We start from the raw sequence: 24,786 nt of genomic DNA on the forward strand, positions 1-24,786 counted from the left end.
ACCTGATAAAAATGTAGCATTACTTGTAGGTTCCTGAGAGAAGTGAGTTGTGAAATTGGGTTTTCATTAAACCTAATGATGGAAAATTAAGTATAGTGCGTCTGGTGAAATGGGGTGTGATAAAAGGCATCACTTCTGCATTATCAGAGGTTAATAAGGGAATAGGTGAGGTAAGATACATAGGAAAAGGGAGTCCAACTAGTTGAATTAATAAACCTTGAAAATCCCTTGGTTCCAAGTCTTCATAGCATCATTAGCACTGGCATTGACATTATTACAAATGTTACAGCAACACAAGTTGTTAAATCTCAAGCGCATTTATTTTCCATTCCAGTGTTGGTTTTGCTGACACCAAGTTTACAGTCTGTCTAGCAATGTGTTTAGGGAAAATACCCATATTGATAGCTATGTGGTTTTGGAAACATTTGATGTATTACAAAATTTGCCAGGTGCCTATTCCTAAGAAGCCTGCCTCTGCCAGATAGCTAATCTCCCATGCAGCACATGCCCAATGTCCTTGGGGAGTCTGTAAGTCTCTGAAGACACTGGATGAGAGACAGAGGTTTGCGTGTGAGACAGAAGGCTCCAGGCATTGATTCTGGTGCATCCTACCCTGGGAAGGATGAAGTGTGGCACCTAGATACTCAGACTCAAGCGCTCCTTTCCTCTCCATCCCTGATCCCCTCACACCGCCACGGGAGTGACATTCACTGGTAGGATGCTACAGATCCATGACAGCCAGGACACTTACAAGAAAGAGTGTGAGTTTTAAAAGAAGGGGATTCTTCTTCAAACCCTTCAACAGCTTCACACTGGCTTCAAGAGTCTTTACATTCAAAGCCTCTCTGGATACACTTCACAGTTATCTTTTAAACATCACGCAGTGGCTTTTACTCTGTATCAGACTTTCTGCACTTACCTAAACGTGTCTTCACTTCTCAGGCTCTGTTTTTGGTTTTGGGTTTTGTTTCAGATGGTTCTTCTTATTTGTTTTCCCTACCAGAACATCCTTAAATGTGAAATCTATATTTTTCTCTTCATCACCTCTACTGACCAGAGTCGTTGGCACAGAGTAGCTTTTCAATAACTCTAACTCATGATCACAGGGTGTGAAGGAGAAGGGAAGCAGCCTCCACATTTGCCAAGCATCAGATTTAAACAATGCTAGTAAGCTGTATCTACCTTTTATCTAAAATTCCAGGAGAAAAAGTAAGCAATATATTTTTTTTATGTGCTAGAGGAAGGTTTTGCTAACATCTAATTTTGGCCCTTCTTTCTTGTATAAATCTGTATCTGTAAGATCTTTTTTTTTTTTTTTTTTGGCAATCCATGGGAGATTAGTCTGATCCCAAAGGACAAGCTATGCCTTGGTTATATTTACTGGCCACATTAAATCAGGAAGTTTTACTAATGACACTGTGTACACTCTATTCCCACCTACTAGTTAGGTATGACCCAAGTAATGTCCTAAGTTCAGACCAATTAAATTAGTAACTCCTGCACCCTTGGGGGAGCTAATACATGAAGGCAGGCAGAGGACTAGAAAAATGCGAAATGTGGCTCCCTCCCCAAACATGGACAAAGACAAAAGCATAAGAGTAACCAGCCATTCTTATTTCCTCAGGACTCTGAGCTGTCAGAGCTTTCAGATGTGGTATGCTGGAAAAGTGTCAGGAAAGCTTGGACAAGCTGACCATCCTGGAAAGCACACAGGATAGACATTCCCTTTCACTACCTTCTTCTTACCAAGAACTGCCTGCTGGTGCTGTTATAGAAGAGTTGTGTGCTTTCACATACAGTGTCTATGTCTGATGGACTATTGTGACACGAGAGCCAAACAACTGAAGGGAACATGGTTTTAGAAAAGGCAAGTTGCAGAAAATCAGGAATGTATGGTAAGCTTCCCAGGGAAGGAGTGTGACACCAGCCTTGTGGATGTCTGCATTGGTGCCCCACAGGTATCTGGAGGCATCTGGGTGAGACGCATCCTCAGCCACAACTGGCAGTTCTCATCTCATGCATGCCACAGATGAGATGGTCCAGGGAAGAGACTGTCCATGCCCTTAAGAGCAGGTGGGGAAGGTAGACGGTCCTAGGTAGTTGTGCAGAAGAGGAATAAGTCCTGAAGGCTAATCATAGATGTGTGGCAGGGGCATGTTTATGAATCAGATTTACATCACTCAGACAAAATATCTGATGTGCACAGTTTAAAAGAGGAAACATTCACTTTAGCTCATAATTTTGGAAGCTTCAGTCCACGGTCAGCCGGCTCCAAAGCAGAAACATCATGGCAGAAGGGAATGGTGGAGGAAAGCTGCTCTTTTCATAGTGGCCAGAAACAAAGGGAGAATAAGAGACCAAGAATGAGATATATACCTTCCAAAGGCCTGCCTCCAGTCACCCACCTCTGCCAACAAGATTGTACCTGTTAGTAGCCCATTTAGCTATGAAATCATCAATGGATTGATCCATTAATAATGTTAAAGCCCTAGTCATCCAATCACCATCTGAAAGCTCCACCTCTGGACACATGAAATTTTGGGGGGACATTTTAGATTTAAACCATAACAAGGCAGTAGGGCAAGAAATCAGTTTTATAAGCCCAAAGGAACAGAGGAATTAATACCTAGTCTGAGAAGGCATCAGTTTTGCTTAACTGAACCAACAGATAGTACAAACAAATATTTGGGTATAAAAATCCTTATTGGAGAAAGCATAGTTCTTGTATCAAGGACAGATTTAATGAAAAGATGAGGCATTGGGCTAAGCATGAGAAGTCACTGCAGGACTGAAGGAAGTTCATGCTTCTTTACTGACACTGCTGAGTCAACAGTGTGAAATTAGATGATAGAAGTTGGTCACTGCTGCAGAGCACACTGCTAGAGCAAATATTCTGACAAGTCAGGTCTCTGCTAGCTTCTGGGGGTTCAAGACTTACCCTAGTTCTTACCACTATGCAAGCTAAGGAAATCACAGCAGTGGCAATATCAGGTTTTCAGCCCACAGATAAATGGTCCAGAAGCATAGCTCTGATCTCCAAGTGTCTGAAGCCCTCCTAGCCTACAGGTAGGTATCAGAGACTGTTTCTGAAAACCTCTTTTGTAAATACAATGGTGCCATAAATATTTAGCCTATTTGGTTTCTGTGTCTAGTATTGGCTGGTAATCCCAACAGTGTCGAGGAACAACTAAAGACAAGCAAGGGATAACACCCAACCTAGAAGTGTCTTCACTCTACCAATATAAACTCTTGAGAGAAAGGGAAATGAGTCAAGTGTTACTGTGTTCATTGGACTTTCAGCTTGTTTAAACATTTAAATCTACTCCTACAGCCACACCGGGGAAGCAGACTCCAGACTTTCTGCAATTTCTTGATCAGTCAGGTGCCAAGTTAGTTCTTTCTGCCTTCCTGGAGCCACTCTAGGGTAGGAAAGGAGGACAAAGGACAAAGCTCCCAAGGTGATGGTCTGCTTTACCTCCTTCTCTTTGAAGCAGATGGCAGTCGTGGGGAGCTGTCGCAGCCCACTCTCACAATCCAGACTCATCCCTACCGGACCTGTGACCCTGTGGAGATGAGCTACCCCCGGGACCAGTTCCAACCTGCCATCCGGGTGGCCGACCTGTTGCAGCACATCACCCAGATGAAGAGAGGCCAGGGATACGGGTTCAAGGAGGAATATGAGGTAAGATACCAGCCAGAGGGGGCGGGGGGAGCCTTCCCAATCGCTCACAGGATTATTTGGGTGCTAAACCCTTGCTACTCAAAGTATGATTCTGGAACAGAAGCAGCAACATTATCCCCTGTGTACACTCCCACAGGTATGTGTGCAGCCTCAAAAATGGACCCCACAAAATCCACTAAGACAGAATTTAGATTTTAGTGAATTGTATACACATTAAATTTGAGAAGCACCATACTGTACTCCTGATTGGACACAAGGCCTTTGCACTGAGCTACATCCTCAGTCCTTTTTCAAATTTTGACACAGGGGCTCACTGAGTCACCTAGGCTGGGTTCTAATTTGTAGTCCTCCTATCTGAGCCTCGCAGAGTACCGGGATTACAAGGATATGCCACTATGCCCAACCTAAAAGATTTTTATACATTCCCCCACCTGTTTTCTTTTTCCTCTCTCCTCTTCTCATAGCCCACTTATCTCCTATATTTCGGTGCTTTAGAATCACTCCTTTTTGCAGTGTGAAACTGACCCCAGCCTCCTTCCCACCTGGGGCAGATAGGCCAGCTGGTATCTCCTCCTGTGATTGCTGGCGTGCCTCCCTGCTCCTGACCTCTTGCCCCATACTCGTGCCTCTGTACTTCTCTCACCACTGCACACCAAGGCAACGCTTCATATCTGCAACTGCTGTGCCCCCTCCCTGTGGGCTTCCTCCCTATTGTTGACACTGGACATCTTTTTTATTCCTTCTGAAAAGTATTTTCATGCCAGTTGTGGTTGTTACTTCAGCTTGGGAAATAACAGAGATGGCCCATAGAACCGTGCAAAGAAAATGTCCTAATAAGACACTATTATTCTCTAAGTTCCTTATCCATTCCAAATCACTGGTGTGTCCTTCACGGTTTCTGGTGTGTCCTTCATAGCCACTCCCCTGTTGGAAGCACTTTTAAGTCCTTTCAACCATCAGCCTCCCAGCATCCAAGGAAAGGACTCCCATGTTTCTCTTTGTTATACAGAACAATTTAGCTTTCTTTGCCTCACTGCTTTTGTTTCAAACCTTGCCCATTAGACCTCACCTTTTACAAACAAAAAGTACAATAAAATAGAAGAAAAACTCATTAAGATGTTTTCCTAAACCAAAGAGCAACTCATTCTCCCAAAGGAATCCTGCCAGTCTCCTAGTGCAGGTGGAATCCAACTTCAGCCAGCCCTGAAAACAAGCATTTCTCTCTCTATTTTTACTTCCCCCTCACTTTCTTTCTTCTACTAAAGAATATGTCTTCAGCATCTTCTCTGCACCAAGCTCTGCGTTATCTTCCTTCCCTCCTTCCTTTCTCATGCAGAATGCGCCCCAGATATGTTCACTTCAGTTTCCCTGTGTGCGGTGCAAACACAAAGGTTCAGACTCCACACCCTTAGAATTCTCGACAATGCAGACTAAGTTTATCCCTCAGACTGCATTCTGAGAAATGGCTTACAAAGCAGCACTTCTGAAGCCATGCGAGGTTGTGAAATTGTATTAAATTTGGGGGTTCAGACAGATAGATTCCAGTATAGTAAACTCTGCCATCTAAGCATATCATTACACTATCTGGGTTTTAAAACTTTTTATTATTTGAATAAAGGGTTGGATAAGGTGATCTCTAAGGACCTGTCTGGTCCTAAAACTTTATGACAGTATAAAACATAGTGGCAAGGGGCAGGTTTGGCATATTTATGAGGACAGAAACACTTATTCAATAGATGTGAGTAATTGCCAGTTTGGGAGAATCTCCAGTTAATTTCAATTATAGTCTGAGTAAAACAACATTTTTAATTTACTCAGTCTACAAATTTTGGAAAATTATTTGAATAAGAGTTGAAGGAGATTATTTCATCACCTCATATCCCTGTATGTTATTTCCAAGGATGAGTGAACCCAGCCCAGGGGAGTAGGATAAGCTTATGCATGCCTATCAGGGTATATGTAGATCTACTTGATGAACAAATATTAGGAGTGGGTGTGTTGTTTGTAAATCCATACTCAATATGATGATGGCTTGGCAATCCATTAGTCATAATAATTGGTCAAATTAATTGAGGCACATGGATCAACAGAAAGGGGACAAGTAGCCAAAGGCTAAGAAACACTTGTTCTAAGAACCTGCAGTCTAAAAGTTCAGAACAAAAAAAGATGCACATGAATACTTTGAGGCATTGTCTTCCAGAGTATCTCTTTAAAAGCACTCACCCATGTATGATGAGCTGCACTTTAAAATTTATTTTGTATACCTATTTGCATCTTCCAAACTTTCTAGCATGAAACATCCTTCTATTAGAATTACGTGAACAGTACATGTTATTCCATCATTTGAGCCTCAACCAGAAATATCTTTAATGAGGCTAGCCTTGCCTTTAATTAGTTCAAATTATATTAATCAGCTAGCTGGAATGCTTAGCATCTAGTTAGTAGCAATTTCTGATTAACCGGGGGTTAATTGAAAAACATTACTTACTGAAAATGTGCTAATTCCATAATGCACTAATACAATTTCTTAGAATATGGCTGGATTTGGCTTTGATCATAAAGGCTCCCATGATATCTAAAGTCTTTGTCTTGAGTGTTGTTAGTCAGATCTCCTTGAAGACTGAGTCCTATGATAGACGTTAGACTCTTAAATCTCTAGTTCTGTACTCATGCCAGCCTGCTGTGTGCTGTCTGGTGCCTGTCACTTCTCTATCCTGCCCTGTTTTTTCTGTACAAATGAGTGGGTTTGACAAGTTGACACCTACAAGACCTCTCAGCTTTTGCAAGCTATGTGTACTAAGATTCAATTCAATTGCACAACCACAACTTTTTCAGTAAATATTTACTATTTACTATTGCAAGGGACTATTCTAAGTATCTGAGATGTGACAGTGAACACAGGGAAGATTCATGCCCTCAAGGAGCTCATATGCCAGCAAGGGAAATAGGAAATGAGCACAGGCATGAAGATAAATATATTAAATAATGTAGAAACAGACAAAAATATTGTTTACTGTGTTAAAAACCACCCTGATTCTAAACAACATAAAACAATTGATTCATTGCAGTGATTAAGGCTATGGGTTAAAAATTTGGACAGGGTATCAGAGAAACACCCTGCCTTTCACCATGGTTCTAGACCCTTGATTGGGGAAAACTCCAAACCTGGAGGCTGAAATCATCTGAAAGTGTCTTTGTTATCATGTCTAATGATTGACGCAGGCTGTCAACTGAGGTGTCAGTGGGAAACACCTAAAGGAATACCTGCACATTGCCTCTTCAGGAAGGCTGGTAGTATTGTGAATGGTTGAAGTTTTTACATGGTCGCTGAGAGCTCCAAGGATGAGCCTCCAAGCTAAGAAGATGAAAAGTGTAATACTTTTGAAACCTAGACTTAAATATCACACTGCATCATTCAACCACATTCTGTTCTATATAAGCAAGCATGTAAAAACTGCCTCTGTTACAGGGCAGAGGAATTAGACTCCATCTCTTGATAAGGTGAGCCAGTTGCCAGATTCCAGAAGAGGATATAGAACATAAGATATTGGAAAGTACAATCTTTGGACAATAAAGTCTGCCACAGAAAATACCATGAAAAAAGAAATAGCAGATCAAGGATGGAAAATGGTGTTTGTAGAGGACACAAAGTCAGGGAGATTCTAATATTAGATAAGGTAGAAGTGTAGCCTTTTTAATGAGATGATATTTGAAGATAGACATGGCAAAGCTATTTGGAGGATGAGACTTCAAGACAAAGATAATATGCGTGGCAAGTACAATCAGGGTCAAAAAGATTAAAGAGGCAGGAGTACACTAAGCATGAGGTTAAAAAAAAAAAAGTCATAGGAGATTAGATTGAATAACTAAAGAGAGACCTGATGCTGCCATGGGCTCCGAGTCATTATCAGGACTTTGACTTCTGCCATGAGTGAAATGGAAAGATGCTTCAGTTTTGAGCATACAAATGTCAATAGCCTACATTTTGTTAAAAGATTCATTCTAGTGCGTGTGTTCACAACAGGAAATGGGGAGGCAAAAGCAAATTAGGGAGGCCAGTGATGAAATCCCTGCTGTAACTCAGGTAGAGACAGTGATGACTCAAGACAGATATAGCAAGGAATTTGGCAAGAAATGATTGGATTCTGAATATATTTTAAAGATAGAACCAATGAGAGTTTCTAACACATAGCAAATGAGTGAAAGAGAGGACCCAAGGATAACTGAAAGTCTGTTACTTCAAGCAGTGAAATATGGCATTACCACCCAACAGATATAAGAAGCCCCTTGCTTTCAGCAATCAGGAGTTCAATTTGAACTGAGTTTTCAATGTCTTAGATATTTTAATCATGATGGGAAGAGTTGGCTATATGAGTTTGGAACTTGGAAAAGAAGCCTGAGTTCAACAGAAAACATGGAGAATCATTGGCATACAGAGAAATAGCAAAGCCCCAAACTGAGTGAGTCACTAAACATGTAAACAGAGACCAGGACCAAGGGCAGACCATTTCAGAACTTCAACTTGAAAAGATGTGTGAGTACTTTCCATGGGTCATGAATTGTAGTAGACCCTAGGACACAGCGAGATGAAATAAGGACAGACTTTAGCACTGGGAACTTAGAGTATTCTTAAAGATGGGGTGATAATCTCTTGACAAAATGCCTCAACAGAGATATACTCAGAATTATAGGTGCTCATGGTGGTAAAGCACATTAATCCTAGCCTACAGGTTGGAGTCAGTGACTTTCTAGAAGATACAAAGTCTAAAGCAAAGCTGGAGACATAAATGTAAGAAATAAATGAAAGAGAAGGGTGTTCTTGGCAGTGGAACTAGACAAGCTATGGAATGAGAGTGAGTTAGGGTTACCAGAAACCATTTGATATATTAAATATGAGTGTGGGCATAGAAGAGATGAGGTTGAGTTGATCAGTAAAGGCCAGCATGGGGAAACTGGAGAATAGAGTACTTGGCAAACTAAGGAATTTGGAATTTATTGCAGGGGCCATAGGAACCACGGAGAACAGCAAGATTTAAACAAATTTGAACCTTTTTTTTGGTTTGTTTGAGACATGCTCTCACTATATTGTCTAAGCCAAGGCTTGAATTCAGTAAATAGCCCAGGTCTCAAACTTGTGGTAACCCTTCTTCCTCAGCTCTGGAAGTGCTAGGATTACAAGTGTGCACCACAGTGCATGGCTAGATTTACGCTTTAAATCTGGTAAATATCAGAGCAAAGACTCCTAAAGCAGCTAGGCATCCAGGACAGTAATTCAGGGAAAAAATGGGACTGCCCAAATCAGGAGGCTGGGCACAGAGCCCAGACAAGCCCACACACACTCTGCCTGTAAGGCCATAAAATCGGCTTGTTTTATTTGGCATGAAAAGCTGAGTTTCTGAATATAGTCTTTAAGATCAACTGTTTGAAGTAATACATAATTTGTCCTGAGCTGAGAGTCAAGATGCCTGGGTTCAAGTCCTGCCATTTGCATTATATAGCCAAGTGACTTAAGACAGGTCATTTCCTATCTCTGAGCCTCATTTACATAGTTGTGAAGTGAAGACTGGGTTGTGGTCCAAGTGATTTAAGAGCTCTCCTGTCACCAGTGTTCTGGGACCCTAAACAGGAACTGGGCCCTCCTCCCACAGAAAGATCAATGGAATCCCCCTCTCCAGTGCTACCACTCTCATGGTCACATCTCAAATTCTAGCAACTGTGATCAGTCAAACGCCCTCGGGCTCCTATGAACACAAGGATGCTTAAGTCACAAACTTCACGTACTCTACAAATGTGGGTCATAGTCACAAGTGTTCAGTCTTGGCTGCAAATTGGAATTACTTGGGAACATTTTAAAAATGCCAGTGCCTAGGCCATATTTCACACTAATTATATCAAAATCACCAAGCGTGGGGCCCAGAGGTCAGTATTCTCTAAATACTCCAGTTGATTGTGGTCTACTTGTAAAGTTGAGAGCCAACAGTACAAAAGAACCCAGAGAGATCTCAGTGTGCACTGTCCATGTCCACAGACCTGTCACCTTTCTTACTTTGCTTGCTGGCCCTCCAGGCCTCCCCTCAATGATTTAATACAGCCACAGTCAATCAGTGAGCATCATCTGATCTTGAACTGATGCTCTTCCTCTCCATCCTATTGCCCCCCCTAAATTACTTCCCCCACCACCATTTATAAAACAAAAACCCTAAGCATGCAGACAAATACCAACAGATACTGGCTGGAGAACAGGGTTATGTGTGCCCTCTCACTATAGTAAATATAATTAGAAGAGCACCAGTTTTGAGGAAAATGAAGGAGAACTGAGAAAGGTGACTTTATGATAGAGAAAAGGGAGGGAAGTGTGTTAATCCCAGTCCTATCCAGACAGCCTGTCCTTGTAATGAATGCGACGAGCCCAGTAGGGCGACCAGAAGGTGTCTGATTATTACAGCTCCATTAAGACTATTTAAGGCAACAAGGAACAGCTGTGAAGAATATGATACAGCCTAATGAAGAGCAAACATTTGTTCACTTTCCAACTCTGGGCGGACACACCATGTGCATGGCTTTTAAGGGGAGAGGCCATCTTGTTCTTAGTCATTTGTGAATGACAGTGGGCAGGCAGGTAGCTTCCTAGTGGGGCACAACCATTGAGGTGGAAACTTTTAGTCAACCCAGACCACCTGGCCAGGGGTGGTGAGCATACTTGGTTTTCTACTGCATTCTTTCTTTTCGGCAGATAACAGAGTCATAGAACATCCCACTGTATGTGACCCCTGAGAGTTCTGGTCCACTTCCTCAATTTTCAGATGAGTATAATTCTGGTGAGAAGCATGAGACATTAATTGTAGATGTCCAACCTAAAAGAAAAGCTGTCGTTCTTCAATTCTGGTGTCTCATAAAGACCAAACTGGAAGACCTAGACTCCACCTTCTCATTTTAATCTACCTCCCTTGGGTTAAAATAAAATGGGTCATTTCCAAGGAAAGGCTAAAATGCGTCAGTAATCACTGTGGTTTGAAACTTGACAGAAATCTCATGAAACACTGTTAACTGATGTTCATCACTCTTAGCCTATGTTCATCATTCTCCTCCCAATGTTGTTATTAACACAGCATACAGTATCATTTGCATATAATACAGTAACCCTCCCAACCAATGGACTATTTTCAGGTGGTTTTATGGTAAAACCCCTGTTTTCAGCTGGTTTCAGAGATTCTAGATGATCTTGGGCAAGACACGTTTCTCACTGGATTTCATTTCGTCTTCTGAGAAATGTTTGACAGCCTTAAATGGACTTTGAAGCCTAACAAAGTATATTCTTTAAAGCATTCATATGGCCAGAAACATTGATTGCATATTTAATGTGTACTTTACACTGTTTTAAGTACTGAAAATAGCTAAATAGAGAAAATAAAGAGCCTCCTTATGGTGAGAATATGAGACAGCTCATAGTATGGTGAGACTATGTAATAGCATAACAGAACTTCAGTTAAAATACAGGACTCTGAAGAAGTTTAGAACTCTGAAGCATTTAGAACAAAGGCAAATCAGTGGTTGCTATTTTTATTTGTTTTTGCTTTCTGTCACTTCTGCTCACCACAGTCAATCAGCAGCTTCACAGAAGATGAGACACAGAGTTGAAGAAAAGCAGAAAACTGGGCAGAGGAAAACCACATGTAACTGAGGGTCCACAGTGTAAAGTCTGAAACAAAAGAAGTGAAATGTTTCAGACAGGTTTGGAAAGGGAAACACAGAAACCACCTATGCAAAGAAAAATAAATCCAGCTAGAGAATAAAATGAGAATCTTGGGGTTGAAGGTTTAGCCCAGTGGCACAAACACCTGCCTGGCAAGCATGAGGTCATGAGTTCGATCCCCTGTACCAAAAAACAAAACAAAACTTTAAAAATGAGGATCTTATACTTTCAGAGTTTTCCTGAATAGAATCAAGAAGGTAACAGACATAACTTCTGATAGTTAATAGTTCTTAACCCCAGATGACTTCAAATTTAGGGAAGAGTTGTTGGCTCATAAAAAGCCACCCAGAAATCCATGCACAATGTATAGATGCTTAACAATATGATATGTAGGCTGGAATAGAATAGTTAGGTCCCCAAGATCACATGCTCAGAGCTGAGAGGAATAGAGTTGCACCATTAAGCTTGAAAGCAGGGACAATGTCTTTCATCTCTTCCTTAAAGCAGCTGGACAATAATATATAAATAAAATATCAATTTCATTGAAATATAAAGTGACATTGAAAAATGTTTAAGTGACTAAGAATAGTTACATCAAAATACAAGCCAAAGCCCCAGGGACATAATGCAGGGAAAGGGCAATTCTCACACACTCTTGCTCTACGGATATAAATTAAGGCAGACATTATGGAAAACCATATAGAGGTTCTTTAAAACACTAGAACTAGAGCTGCTATATGATACAGCTAGCTTACTACTGGGTCTGCATCAAAGGAACTGAAACCAGTATGTTAAAGAGACACGTGCAATCACATGCTTATTGCAGCACTCTTTACAGTAGCCAAGATACGGAATCAGCCTAGATAGCCATTAACAGATGAGTAGCTAAACAAATGTGGCGCACATATTCAATAGAATACTACTCATCCATAAAAAATGAAACTGTCATCTGTAACAATACAGATAGCACTGAAGCACATGGTGTTGATTAAGTGAACTAAGTCAGGCGCAAAAAAAGAAATCTGCTTTTTCTCACTTACATGCAAAGCTAAAAAGTTGACCTCAAAGAACTAGAGAATAGGACATAAGTTACCAGAGTACAGGAAGGGTTGAGGGAAGAAAGAAGGAAGAGCAGACAGACAGTGGACACATCTATTTTTTAGAGAGGATTTTGAATATTTCCAAGGTAAATTATATGTGTCTTAGCTGACAAATACGTCAATTACCCTGATCTGATCACTATGCATTGCATATCATAAATATGCACAATTTTGCATCAATTAAAAATAAAAATAAAGGAGAATATTCCATCAAGAACAAAAAAGCATTATTTCTTAAAGATAAAATAAAATGCAGGACTCTTACATGTGTAGCAGGCTCTGTGGGTATACTGAGCATTGCCTATACATTTTAGTAGAATCTCTCCAGGAACTGGCTGTCTGAAGCAGTGGCTCTTAAACTGTCACATGTGTCAGAATCAGCTGCAGAGTTAACAAGTGACTGAGGCAGAGTCACTGGTGCAGGATAGAGCCTGGGTCCCTGTATGCTACCACAGTCCCTTAGGAAATCTGGGTACCTACCAAAGTTTGAGAACCACTGTCCTAAAATTTATCATTTAAAAGAAACCGTATCTTTTCATTGAGCCTTTTAAAGGATGCTTTGTGTCTCTGCACACAGACATGCACTCCACTATTCTGCCTTGATCCAAGTTCTTGTCACAGACAAATACTCCTATCTTGCTGCAATCAGATTTTCTACTTAGCTTCACCAGCAGAACTCATAAATTATCGTCTATTTAGTGACATGGTACGCAATAATATTTGCTCTCCTGATGCCACGCTGAATACACTTCATTAGTCATCCTCTCCTGCCTCCTCTGACCACATTTATAATCCCCACGGCATGTGCTTTTCAGCACAGAATGTGGTATTTGTTGGCCTCTACCAAGGCCACTACTAACTCATACAGCATCTTAGGAAGAAAGAGCTAACAGTACTCCTGTCTCAAGATACTCAGTGTCACATTTCAGAAAGAGTTTGTATTATACATAGAAATCTGTAAGTTATGTGCATGGTATTTCTTTGTCTGAAGCAAACCAGGATATGCATGCTGAGAGTCCTAATCTTGGCTTGTGTGACAATAAACTGAATGTCCCTGATCAAGTAGAGATATAGCATGAGTTCCAAGAGTAGAATGTGAAGGTTTAATATCATATCTCTGGGAAAGAGTAAGACGGAAGAATTTCTGAACCCTGGCTATATCCTAGGCATTGTGTCCAGGGTTATGTGTATCTGAGGTAATTACTAATCATTACCAAACTCTGTAGGGTGTATATTTTTATATTGAGACATTTTAAATTTTATTTTTGAGAAATGTACCATGCACGCTGTGAGTTTTAATAAATGAATAGAATTACATAAATACCAATACAATCAAGAAACCTAAGGAAAGAAAGCAAAAAAAAGGTCCCTCAGGCTGATTCTGTGTATTGGAATTCCTCCGCACATCTCACCTGAAATGTGTATTATTATATAAGTTTTTAGAAAAAATTCATTGAAATTTAGAGTGGTAAAATGACTTGCTGTAAAATCTTTCAGACACTCTACCCTTATTTCCTTTCACAAAGCCTTTCACATCTTTCCCCTCATTTCCCCTCATACGTAGTCAGTAAGCAAGAATTTTTTGACAAGAAGAGTGAATGTCAATCCAGGTTAAATGCTGCCTTTTTGGTGAAGACATTCTGGAATCTCCTCTGCACAGAGTTCAGTGGTGGGCAGAGACAGGAGTGAAGTACCAGAGAGCTGGTCTGGTCATGGAGGAGGCAGACCCTCACCTGTGCCCTGAAGCATCAGCCAGGAACTGTCTGATCAGCAGTCCCTGGGCCTGGTTTTGCTGCACCCCAGGGCATATCACATCCAATTATCTCCAGGGATACAGTCATGCCAAGGAGAATGAAGGGAGGTATCATAGCTGACAGAATTTGCTAGGCTATGGGGTGAACAGATAAATGAAGTGAACTAGCACAGCCTCAGCCTTGGATGGGAGGTGAGTGGTTCTCAGAAGCTTTATAGAACAGCTCAGAATATGGAAGAAGGATTAAAAGTTTCAAAAAACACCCTCGTGGCTCAGTATGACCAATCACAGTTGGAAGAAGGAGCCAGTCAAGCAGGCCAATGGGACAATTCTCAGTTCCAGCAGAAAATTAAAGTACCAAGTGTGGACATAGAGACTGGCTGCACAGACCTGTGAGCTAAGTCATCACAGCAAGGCATAAGAGCCCTGTGACTTGTGGTCATGTGATAATGAGCCTCCCAGCTGCTCCAGGGGCCTCAGATCTGTAGCTAGGGAGGTAGGTTGCAATCACAGGGGAAGTTAGTCTGCATCAGGTACTTCATGTTCATTTTATCCTAAAATCTGTGAAGCATATGAATAAGGAGGAAGGGAGGGTTCAATAAGTCCTCAGCTTGCCCTGCCTCAACCTCCTTCTTTTAAAATATTCCCTAAGCGTATAGGATTTAGGATAAAGCTCATGTGCTTGACTGATCAGAAAGAATTTGACCGAGTGCCCCTGCTGGCTCCCAGTGCTTGGTAGTACTCACACAATTCACATGTATCCCTCTCCCCACTCATGCTCTTTGCTCTGAAGAGCCTCCTTCAAATTCTAGAACACAAATTCATTCCATCCCAGGCTCTCTGCACTTGCTGTTCCCCCAGCTGGGAGTTTTCCTTATTCCTAGGCCTTGCCATGGCTGGTGTTCACTCAACATTTAGTTTTCAGCTCAAGTATGTCAGCCAATGACAGCAGGTACACAGCTGGAATTGAGCAAGTTGGCTTATTTCTTGTTGCCAGGAGGTGAATGCACCTCTTGGTAGATGATAGGGCATCTCAACAAGGGAACTATAGAAAGGACTCACAGAAAATGGACTGTGCTGATGAGGTGAGAGACAATGTAAGTGAAGGTTTGTTCTAGATTAGAAACTACAGGAAGACCTGTGATGGGGGATCTTAATAAATCTTAACTATCACAGGAGAAGATAGGGAGAAGCTAACACTATGATTAACAAAGAAGTAGTAGTCATATCAGGCAGGATAGGGATATGTTTGGTCAGGTTTTTTGGTTTTCAGTGCTCGGATTTTACCTGGGTTCAGCTATGACTCCAGAATGAACTTGCTTTGGCCTCCTTCTCTCATGAAGAAGCAGCGTTGCCTGATACTGGTGTTACATGGGATCAATGGAAAGCACCAAAGCCCAGCTGGGAGGGCCTGGCCAGCTCTCTCGTATCCAAGACTGCCTTTTTCTCTCAAGGTCATCCTTTCAAAGGATCTTGCCTAAACCACCTTATCTAAGTGATCCCTTTCCCCAGCCACTATCTACCCAGATCCTTCTTCATTGCCTTGATAGCACTCATTACAAACAATGACTATATCTTTGCATATTGTCCACCCCTTCCCACAATTAAAACTGTTCAAGATTCTGTTTGTCATATCTCCCGCCGTTATTTCTAGGACCTAGTAGAGTGTCTGGTCCGAGATGGCCTCTGTGAAAAGAAAGAAGAGAAGGAAGACTTCAGAATATGTTCTTGAGCAGGTCATTTTGTGACTCTAGACCATGCTTTGATGATACACAAGCTAAAATGTTCTCAAAACACCCTTTCAAATCTGACTGTTGAGGATTCCGTGAATACCATGGCTCAGTTCTCCAGATACAAGGACATCCCCAAATACATTTCTGGACTAAAAAAATAAAAATAAAAAAGTGACCACCTTGGAAAAGCAACACTGGTAAAGAGTATAAAACATTCCCATGCTTGGAGAGAAGTGTGAAACTAGCGCTCCACATGCTAAGGGGAGAGAATGAGAAAAGGAAAGTGAAGATTGATAATGGAGAAGTATAATGAGATGGCAATTTTGGTTTCAAAAGAATGTGATTAGCTCCTAATGACTGCCACCATTCCCTGGTCAATCTACTGTAACTAGCCACTAATGTAAAAATAATGCCCCTGGCTCCCTCATTTTGCAGACAGAAATGAGTCTTTCTTTCATACTTTCACCTCCTTGGATTTTTTTTTTTCTTGAGATTATCCTCTATTCAATTACAGCTCCCTAGAAAGGGAAATAGATGTGTGATCAAAGCCTGCCAATTATGGGATCATTACCACTCCCTCCTGGGCCCTCTATTAGGCATGCCTCCTCTGATTGGTCTACATCATCACAACCCCCCGACCCACAAGGTCTTCCTCACCCTCCCAGGGCAGTGACAGGTGCCTGAGTGCTTTCCCACTGAGAAGTGCCACTCACTCATCACAACTGTTGTGTTAGGTTTAGGACTCTCAGCAACAGCTGCATCCAGGGTGTTTCCTGAAGGGCATAGTCTTGATATTAAGAGAACTATTTAAGAACTATGGGAGTGTCAGGAGTGACCTTCATCAGCTCTCTGCAGTGTCGCAGTGAAGAAGGTGCATACACATTCTGGAGGAGGGGGAGAGCGGCTCATGGAGGAAGACAAAGGCAACACACAGAGAGGCAGAGTAGAGAGAACACTAGTGAGTCTGCTCAAAAAAAGGAGGCAGTAAGCTTTGGGAGGAAGTACTCCATCTGTCACTGAGGTTACCCAAGATAGATGCTTTGGATCACCTCATCAGCTGCCTGGAAGGCCACGGAGGAAAAGGTCATTCTTATCTATGAGATTCCAGGATCTTTGTCTTCTGATTGCACAAAATCACTTCATTCATTAATTTTTTTCACTCATTTATTTATTCCAAATGGGTCATTCAAGGATATATACAGCAAGAGCCAGCTGGGTCCTGAAGATATAATCATAATTAAGATGCTACACTTCCCATGGATGAGCTTATGATCTAGATGGGAGGCAGATATTTAGATTATCAGACTGAGAATGCAGTGAACAGAGGAATTTTTACAAAGGAAAAGATGCTTTGAAAGCAGATTCAGGCAGAAGAGAATTGCCAGGAGGCCAGAGCTATTTGTAAAATCTAAAAAGTTTGAGACACCTGATAATTGCATATCAAAATAAAGGATAGAAGTGATTAATCAGTAGGGAATTTGGGGTGAAGTCAAAAGGGCCTCCAACTAAAGAGTTTGGAAGTTATCCTGAAGACAATAGCCAGAACAATAACTGGGTCCTATTCACATTTTAGAAAGATCTCTCTGATTACAGTGGAGGATGGATTGGAGGGGACAAACCCAAAGAGGAGATTCGTTGAAAAGTATTTCTTTAGGTAAATCCACTGTTTGGAAGAATTGTGGCTGCACATTAGAATCACCTAGAAAGGGCCAGGGAATTAACTCAGTGGTGTCAACACCTGCCTAGCAAGTGCAAGGTCATGAGTTTGATCCCTAATAGCAAGAAAAAAAAATCACCTAGAAAGCTTGAAACAGCATCTAGGCCTGTGTTCTACTCCAGAGTTTGCTCCATTGGCCCTTGAGTAAGGCCTTGTCTCAGGAGTTTTAAAGTTTCCCCAGATAATTCTAATATGAGACCTTCAGGTAAGTACAAACCAAACTCTGGGACATATCATGTACTCATCATTATGAATTTTACCAAGAAATTAGTGTAAAACCATTCAGGCTATCCTGCCCTTGGCTTTGCACCATTTTTAGGGGCTATATTAGGACAGATGGCTTTCTCTTATCACAGAGGACTTCTATCTTTGGGATATGGTAGGAAATCCATCTCCCAAAGATCAGCTTGTATATCTCATGAGCACTAGCCTGTCATTCATTAATGCTGACCTGCCTGTCTGTAAAGCAGGACCTGCTGAGGGGCCGGACTTCAGCCGATTTGGTTAAGGCTCCTCCTTATTTAGGATGGACCTAGTGAGGAAACATGGAAAAGACAAAGTTCCATGAAGTTCCTCTCCCCTGCACTAGGGACAGAGCTATGCCCACTAAAACTGTTAATTCATCTTCACATAAAATGCAAAGACCACGAGCAAGTCATCCACCCTGTTCCACTAGCAGAATGGGGACAGTCAACAAAACAATCTGATCTTCACATTTCTGCAGGTTTGCTGAAGCTGCCCCGCTGTCTTCAATGCCCATCCTCCCCTCTATGAAATATCTGGCTGCACCTCGTCTGTGTTCAAAACCACTTGGCTCATAGCCCTGGCTATTCATCCCACAGGTGTTTGTCTGCCTTATCTGTGCTTGCCATCCTCTTAAACTGATTGATGAAAATCTTCTCTCATCCCCTCTCTTGGCTCTGGACCTCTGTTTCTAACTTCTTAGCATTGCAGCTTGAATGTCTGATAGACATATCAAACTTGGCTGTCATCATTAGTGTTATTATTGTGGCTCACTTGAATATGTTAAAAAGTACACAGTATTCAGTGCAAAGCAATTTAAGGACCTCAACATATTTTATTCCTCCCCAATCTTGTTTATCTCCCAGACTTCTGCACTTAAGTAAATGACATCTTTCCATTGAGTTCTTCAAAGCAATGACAAAGTCAGCCTTTACTCCTTTTCTCTTCACAGCCCTTGGTAGATATGTTGGTGCCCTGTATGTATCCCCTCTACATCCATGCCCGCCTGACTATTGGAAGCACTTGTGGTTTTAATCTGAAATTCTCCTCTCAGTACTCTCCCATCTTCTCTAGGGGCTTCTAACACTAGTCCCAGCACTGCACTGTCATCCCTGAATGTGACCATTTGGTTGCTGCCTGAACACCTTCACAGTGGCGTACTTTTGGAAAGTACTTCACATCATTAAGGAATGAATTTCAGTGTTACTCCCTAAATGTTACTTCTTGCGTAACCTGAAATAATACCCATTCTTCCTCCCTATCCCTTTATCCAGCCTTATTTTCTTCACAGCACTTTCCACTATCTAAAATAATGTATCTGCTTGTTCATTTGCATTCTGGCCCATTCAATACTCAAGGAAATTTATCTATTTCTGCAATCCTAGTACCTAGCATGATACCCAGAACATATTAGTGGATCAAAAATATATGAATGAATGAATGAATGAATGAATGACTTCTCTACCGGAAAGATTGTGAATTAATGGACCACAGAAAAATCAACAACTGAGTCAAAGAGCTAGGAAAGAAGTTCATGGAACATGGAACGGCCTAAACTGTGTTCTCCTCAGGTCCCATCCAAGGACATATTGTCCTTTACACTGACTATCCCCTCTCAGTGGCTCTTGCTTTCCCTGGTTGCTTCATCTCCCTGTGGATAAACCCTCCATCTCTGGCTACTCTAACCATCTGCTCTTTCTTTTTAGGCCTTACCTGAGGGGCAGACTGCTTCATGGGACACAGCCAAAGAAGATGAAAATCGCAATAAGAATCGATACGGGAATATCATATCCTGTAGGTACTCTCCTCGGAGAGCCCAAGCATCAAGTTTGGTGAACACGGGAAAAAAGAGCTATTGTTTACCTCGAGATTGTTTCCAAATAATCCTTTATGTTTCCAGCTGTGGGTCAGAAGACCACTGCAGTGATCCCAGCAAATGATGAATAAACCTGAACAAAGGCAATGACAAAACACTAGCACACAGCTGCCGTTCAGGTCTGGGAGGAGAGGTGGAAAGAAAACCACCACAGAACTGAACACCCCACTCAGGTAGCATCTAAGTATTGCCAGTGGCAGGCATTAGTACGTACAGCCTTCAAAGCAACAGAAACACACGCAGGAAAACGTTATCTTAGGCAAATGCTGAGCAGGTGTTGATGAGAAGGGGAATCCACAGCACGTTTTGTCTGATTCAGTGTAGCCAGCTCGGGCCTTCTGACACTTTGCCAATTGCATGGGGAGCCATCCTGGCTCTCAGTGTCACACTATTCAGCCAAAGTGGGGAAAAGGGGTTGTGAATAACAATTTCTGGCATCCTTCAGAGTTTTGTTTTGTTTTAAATGTCTAGACATGCCCAGAAAAAAAAAAATACTTGGTGAGAGAAAGAATAAGATAGAAGCAGATTGTAAAGGAAGAAAGAGGCAGAAGTTTTAGCTTAGCTGTTTCCTGTGCTGATTTAGGAATGGGCTATGAATGGTGAAACTAATCAAAAAACGTTTGTAATTTGTCTCTTAGAAGATAGTAATGCAGAAAGCAAGATTTCTTGCAAGTGAATTGTCGGAAAGAGATATTCAAACAGTCAGCAAACACATATTAAGATTTATGATATGTGGGCTTCCTCCAAACATTTCCTATGCTGGGCTCAGGGAGATGCAGTCCCTGCTTCCAGGTCAGGTGTCTGCTTGCTCTGAATGGTTCCCAAGATTCTCTGTTCAAGTACAGTGCCCTAAGTATCAAGTCACTTATCCATTCCTCCTGCCAGACTGTGAGTCCAGATAGGGCATGCTAAATGATAGGCTGTGTGACACTAGGTAATTGATCTCCGTAAAATGGGTTTTGTGGTATCTTCCTCTGAGGATATTGCACAGATATGAGAAACATATCCCTGGAGTTCTGTGAAGGGAGTCTGACTCTTTGGAAGATGTAGACATGCAGGCAAAGCCTATAGTGAAGCATGCTTGGAATCAGAAGCCACCTGAGCCATCACCAGCTCTTAGCTGGACTCTATCACGCCTTCTTCCCAATTGTTCCACATCCAAGATGGACCTATATTTTTGCCTCTTAAATCTCTGACTGAAGTCAGAGAACATCTTTAAAACTAAAATCTCTTCAAATGCTTTCTCTTCCCTTTTGAGTTCCCTTATTGCAAGACCCTCAGAAATTTCTCTAGGCCCATAAGACAGGACCCTCCTCATAACAGCCTCCTCATTTAAGTCGAACTGGCTGTCCCTTGGTCCCTGGGGTTTTCTAGTCCTCCTCCTTGCCACAGGGTCTTTGTACATTCTGTTTCCACTGATCAAATGCCCATCTCTTCTGTCTTTGCTCTGCTAGGGTCCACTTATTCTTTAGCTCTCAATTCTGTCCCCACTTCCTCACAGAACTCTTCTGACCTTTCAAATGTGGTCAAACTTCCATCATTCACTCCTAGAGCATAATGTGTATCTTTTCTTTGTCATTTGTCATCATGGTGACTTCAGTGAGATACATCTGAATGATAATTGTGACAGCTTCTCTCCTCCCATAGCTACTGTATGACATCAGAGCTGTGACCATCTTGCTTTTCTACTGAGCCAAGCCTGGTATGACATGGCATCTCATAAACAGAAACTGAATGTGCAGAAAACCCTGCAGAGTGTAACTGCTTTTTCCCAAATAAGAGAGAACACTCAGCAAGGATGGCTAGAAGAAGGTTAGATCAAAACTACTACACTTTGGAGAGTAAATTCAAGTAAGCAAGAAGAAAGGGGGGATGGATCACAAGAGAGAGAGAAAAGCAGAACACCACCCCTTCTGCAAAGTCTTCTTGAGAGGCAGAATTCCAGGAATAAGGAGAAAACATAGATCCATCACCAAGCCTACCTCCCTGTCCCATAGCCAAACCACCTTACTATGCAACAGCAGGCAGCTGAGAGAGAGTCATCAGGGCAGGACTGGGGTCAGCAGTGAGGCACCCTGGGAACACCTGGGGAGGCCTCACCCCCAGCTGTTGGGTCTGCACTGATGGGATTCTGAAGGTGAACTCTGCCCTGATTGTATCTCTTTGCTAAGGACTTTCTCCATAGTAGAGGAAAGACATTCTACCCTAGCACGAGACAGCCTGCAAACACTGAAGAATCAATGCCCTTGGGAAAGCCCTCAGCCGTGAGATATCCCAGCTCACTCCCCATTCCGTGGCTTTGCAGAGTTCCCGTGAGAAGTGGGCTGCAGTTGCCCATGTGGTAATGGGTTTGAAAACCCACACTTTCTCAGCTGCCTTTTCTTCCTGTCTCACTTCCCAGTGTTCCACAAGGTGTTTCCCTCTCCTACAGATACTACTTGCCTTGCAGTGCTTTGTGTTATACCTACTTCTCGGTAAATTCAAATGGAGGCAGAGAGAATTCAAGTATCTTAATGATATTACCTTCACAGGCTTCAATAAACCTGGCTCTCCGTTCTTATGTGAAGGTCAGTGATTCTGCAACAAATCAGAGTTAGTGCAGGTCTATCCTGGCTACTAGGAGCTAAGAGACAGTGCCAGGTAACCAGTAGATTCCAAAAGCAGCTCTAAACATAAAGGGACCCACAAGAAAGAAAGAAATGCTGGAATTGAAATGAGCAAGGTAAAAGAGAAACAGCTCTAAGGAATGGAAAGTGTTCCTGCGCTTGTATGTGTCCCTCCCAAAGGCAAAGCCTGCGGTGCCTTGATAAATAGAAATATTCTTGGTGCAAGAAGCCAACCGGGTGTGATTAGCATCTTAAGGAGCCCTGAGCACTGAGAGGCCAGAATGGAGGACAAAGGCCCAGGCCGGGGAGAACAGAAAAGATTAAAGGGGAAGTGCAGGAAGGAGGGCACTGCCTACAAATGAAACAGTACAAGGGAACCTTGGCAAAATCACCCCTTTCTTCCAAATGATTCTATTTAAAATTTAGTAATAGAGACAGTAGGGTTTCAGGGAGTGGAAATGGAAAGGAGTGAAAGGGAAGGAAATGAATGGGGAAAATAAGAACAAAGAGCCCTTTGCTTTCAGGTAGCTCCAGGGCAGATGCTGTGGCTGTGGCCAGGCAGTTTCCAGCATGCCAAGCATTCCCCATATAGAAGCTTTAAAGCTTTTTGGACCAAGAAAGGAGGTGATGCTGGAAGAGAAAGCCATGGCAGGGGCTGTACCTTTTATAAAATGAATCTCCCTGCTAGTGTGATCCTAGCAGGAAGTAGATAGGTCCCTCAAATAGGATAATTTAAGGAACAATAACCCAGAGATTCTTTACAAAGGTACGCTCTAAGAGTAAAGACTCTGCAAGGGACAGTGCAGTACTCTGGGGCTAGACATGACCCCAGACCACAAAGCATACTGCAAGGGAGGGATAGCAGGACCCAAATAAAGAGAGAGAACCTGACCACAGGTGTGACCTTCAGTGGCATCCCCAGCAAAGGGAGCCAAAGGAGTGAATCCCCTCTTTTCTCTCCACCCACTCATCTTCCATTGACTGAGCCCAGTCAGAAGCAGAGGAGATGCAGTTCTGTTGGCCTCCTGGAAACTTGTTAAAAATGCCCAGCTCCCGCCTACTGAAGGAGTATAGTGAGGAAGTTTGTGTATTTTCAAGTTTGAAAGCATGTCCATAGAGATCTGTATCCCAGATTGTAGATTCAGATGCAGAAGGTGGGGAATGGATGTGAGGGCATGCAGCACACCCAGCACAGTTTCTGGGACTTCTTTTTCCCTCACAGCTAGGAAAATCTTGAAGCTCAGATGTACTGAAGTCTTGGGCATGAGGTTAGGCAGATCTGTGTTCAAATTCAGTTCTATCATTTACCTTGAGCTAGACTTTCGAGGTCCCTCCACTTCTCTGACCCTCAGTTTCTCATGTGTCAGAAGGTTTTAGGTCAAACTCTGGGCAGAGAGGCTAAGTTAAGATGAATGAATGTTGAATCTGAATTTAGTGTGGCCACTTGAGTCATAAACTTTCAAGTCTAGCATCTGAGTTCATAGGCAAGGAGAGATGATCCAGAGATGTAGGGTGTCCTGCCGGAGGCCCATAGAAAGTCTGTAGGCATCCATGCCCACACCAGAGTCTGGTTTTTGCTTCCCAGGGTGCCATGCATCCTTGCCAAGGACTCCACTGTACCAAGCCACATCCATGTTTTGGGGAAAAAGCATCCTTACAAGGGGCCAACTTCAGATATGCTCTTCAGAGAGGAATTCTCCTCTCTAAAGGGGGAGCAGGTGAGCGCACTCCCAGAGAGGAATTCAGGCTCAACACAAACCCAGAGGCATTGTCTCAAGGCAGGGAGTGCTGATTCCTAGGGAGACAGTAGCAGTAACAAAAGACATGCCTTGTCCATTCCTCCTGACTCTGTCTCCATCTCCTTTGCCATCTACAATGGTGGCTCTTTTCTGGGCCAGAGGAGTCAGGAGAAATCATTGGTATCCTGCCCTAGGCCCCAACACTCTCTGCTTCTGACCCTAATTCCAACTGTCACTACCTGTGTCTCTCTTCCTGAAGACTTGCTCTGGGTAGTGAGCCTTCTTTGGCTGCCTGCAAGTACCCATAGGCCAGAAGTACAAAGAAATTAAGTATCCCCCAAATCTACCTTTAACCAATGACTGATAGAGCAGGTGTACCACCTCTCTCCCTCTCCTGCTAGGTAAAATAACTAGGAGGTGCATGTTCCATGCTTTTCCCTGAGCTCCCCAGCAGGATTAAGTCCCAACTAACCAGAGGGGCAAATACTAGGTAATACACCTTTGTTGGCTTCCTTCCCATGTGTATGTTACTTCCTGCTCCCTTCTTCAGTTTCTGCAGCTTATCTGCAAAGTCACCTGCTTGTCTCCAGCTCCTTGACTCTGCTTAGGGAATGCACGTAAGAAACTTTCTTTTCTTCCTTTGC

The 24,786-nt window shown here is 42.4% G+C and overlaps 1 protein-coding gene across 14 annotated transcripts in view; it reads left to right on the top strand.

Moving 5' to 3' along the window:
* The window catches only part of Ptprt (protein tyrosine phosphatase receptor type T), a 1,059,888-nt gene that overhangs the window by 973,949 nt on the left and 61,153 nt on the right, over positions 1–24,786 (top strand). For 9 of the 14 annotated variants that reach the window (XM_063248334.1, XM_063248322.1, XM_063248328.1 and 6 more), the window contains 2 exons: positions 3,492–3,682; positions 19,628–19,715. In XM_063248334.1, the coding sequence (XP_063104404.1) occupies positions 3,492–3,682; positions 19,628–19,715 (279 nt within the window). The remainder of the gene's footprint in view (positions 1–3,491; positions 3,683–19,627; positions 19,716–24,786) is intronic. The other 5 variants (XM_063248323.1, XM_063248321.1, XM_063248329.1 and 2 more) reach the window with 1 other exon arrangement.

Source organism: Cavia porcellus, unplaced genomic scaffold (genome assembly GCF_034190915.1).
Source record: "Cavia porcellus strain 051 isolate PalLab524CR breed Dunkin Hartley unplaced genomic scaffold, mCavPor4.1 scaffold_5, whole genome shotgun sequence".
NCBI lineage: Eukaryota > Metazoa > Chordata > Mammalia > Rodentia > Caviidae > Cavia > Cavia porcellus.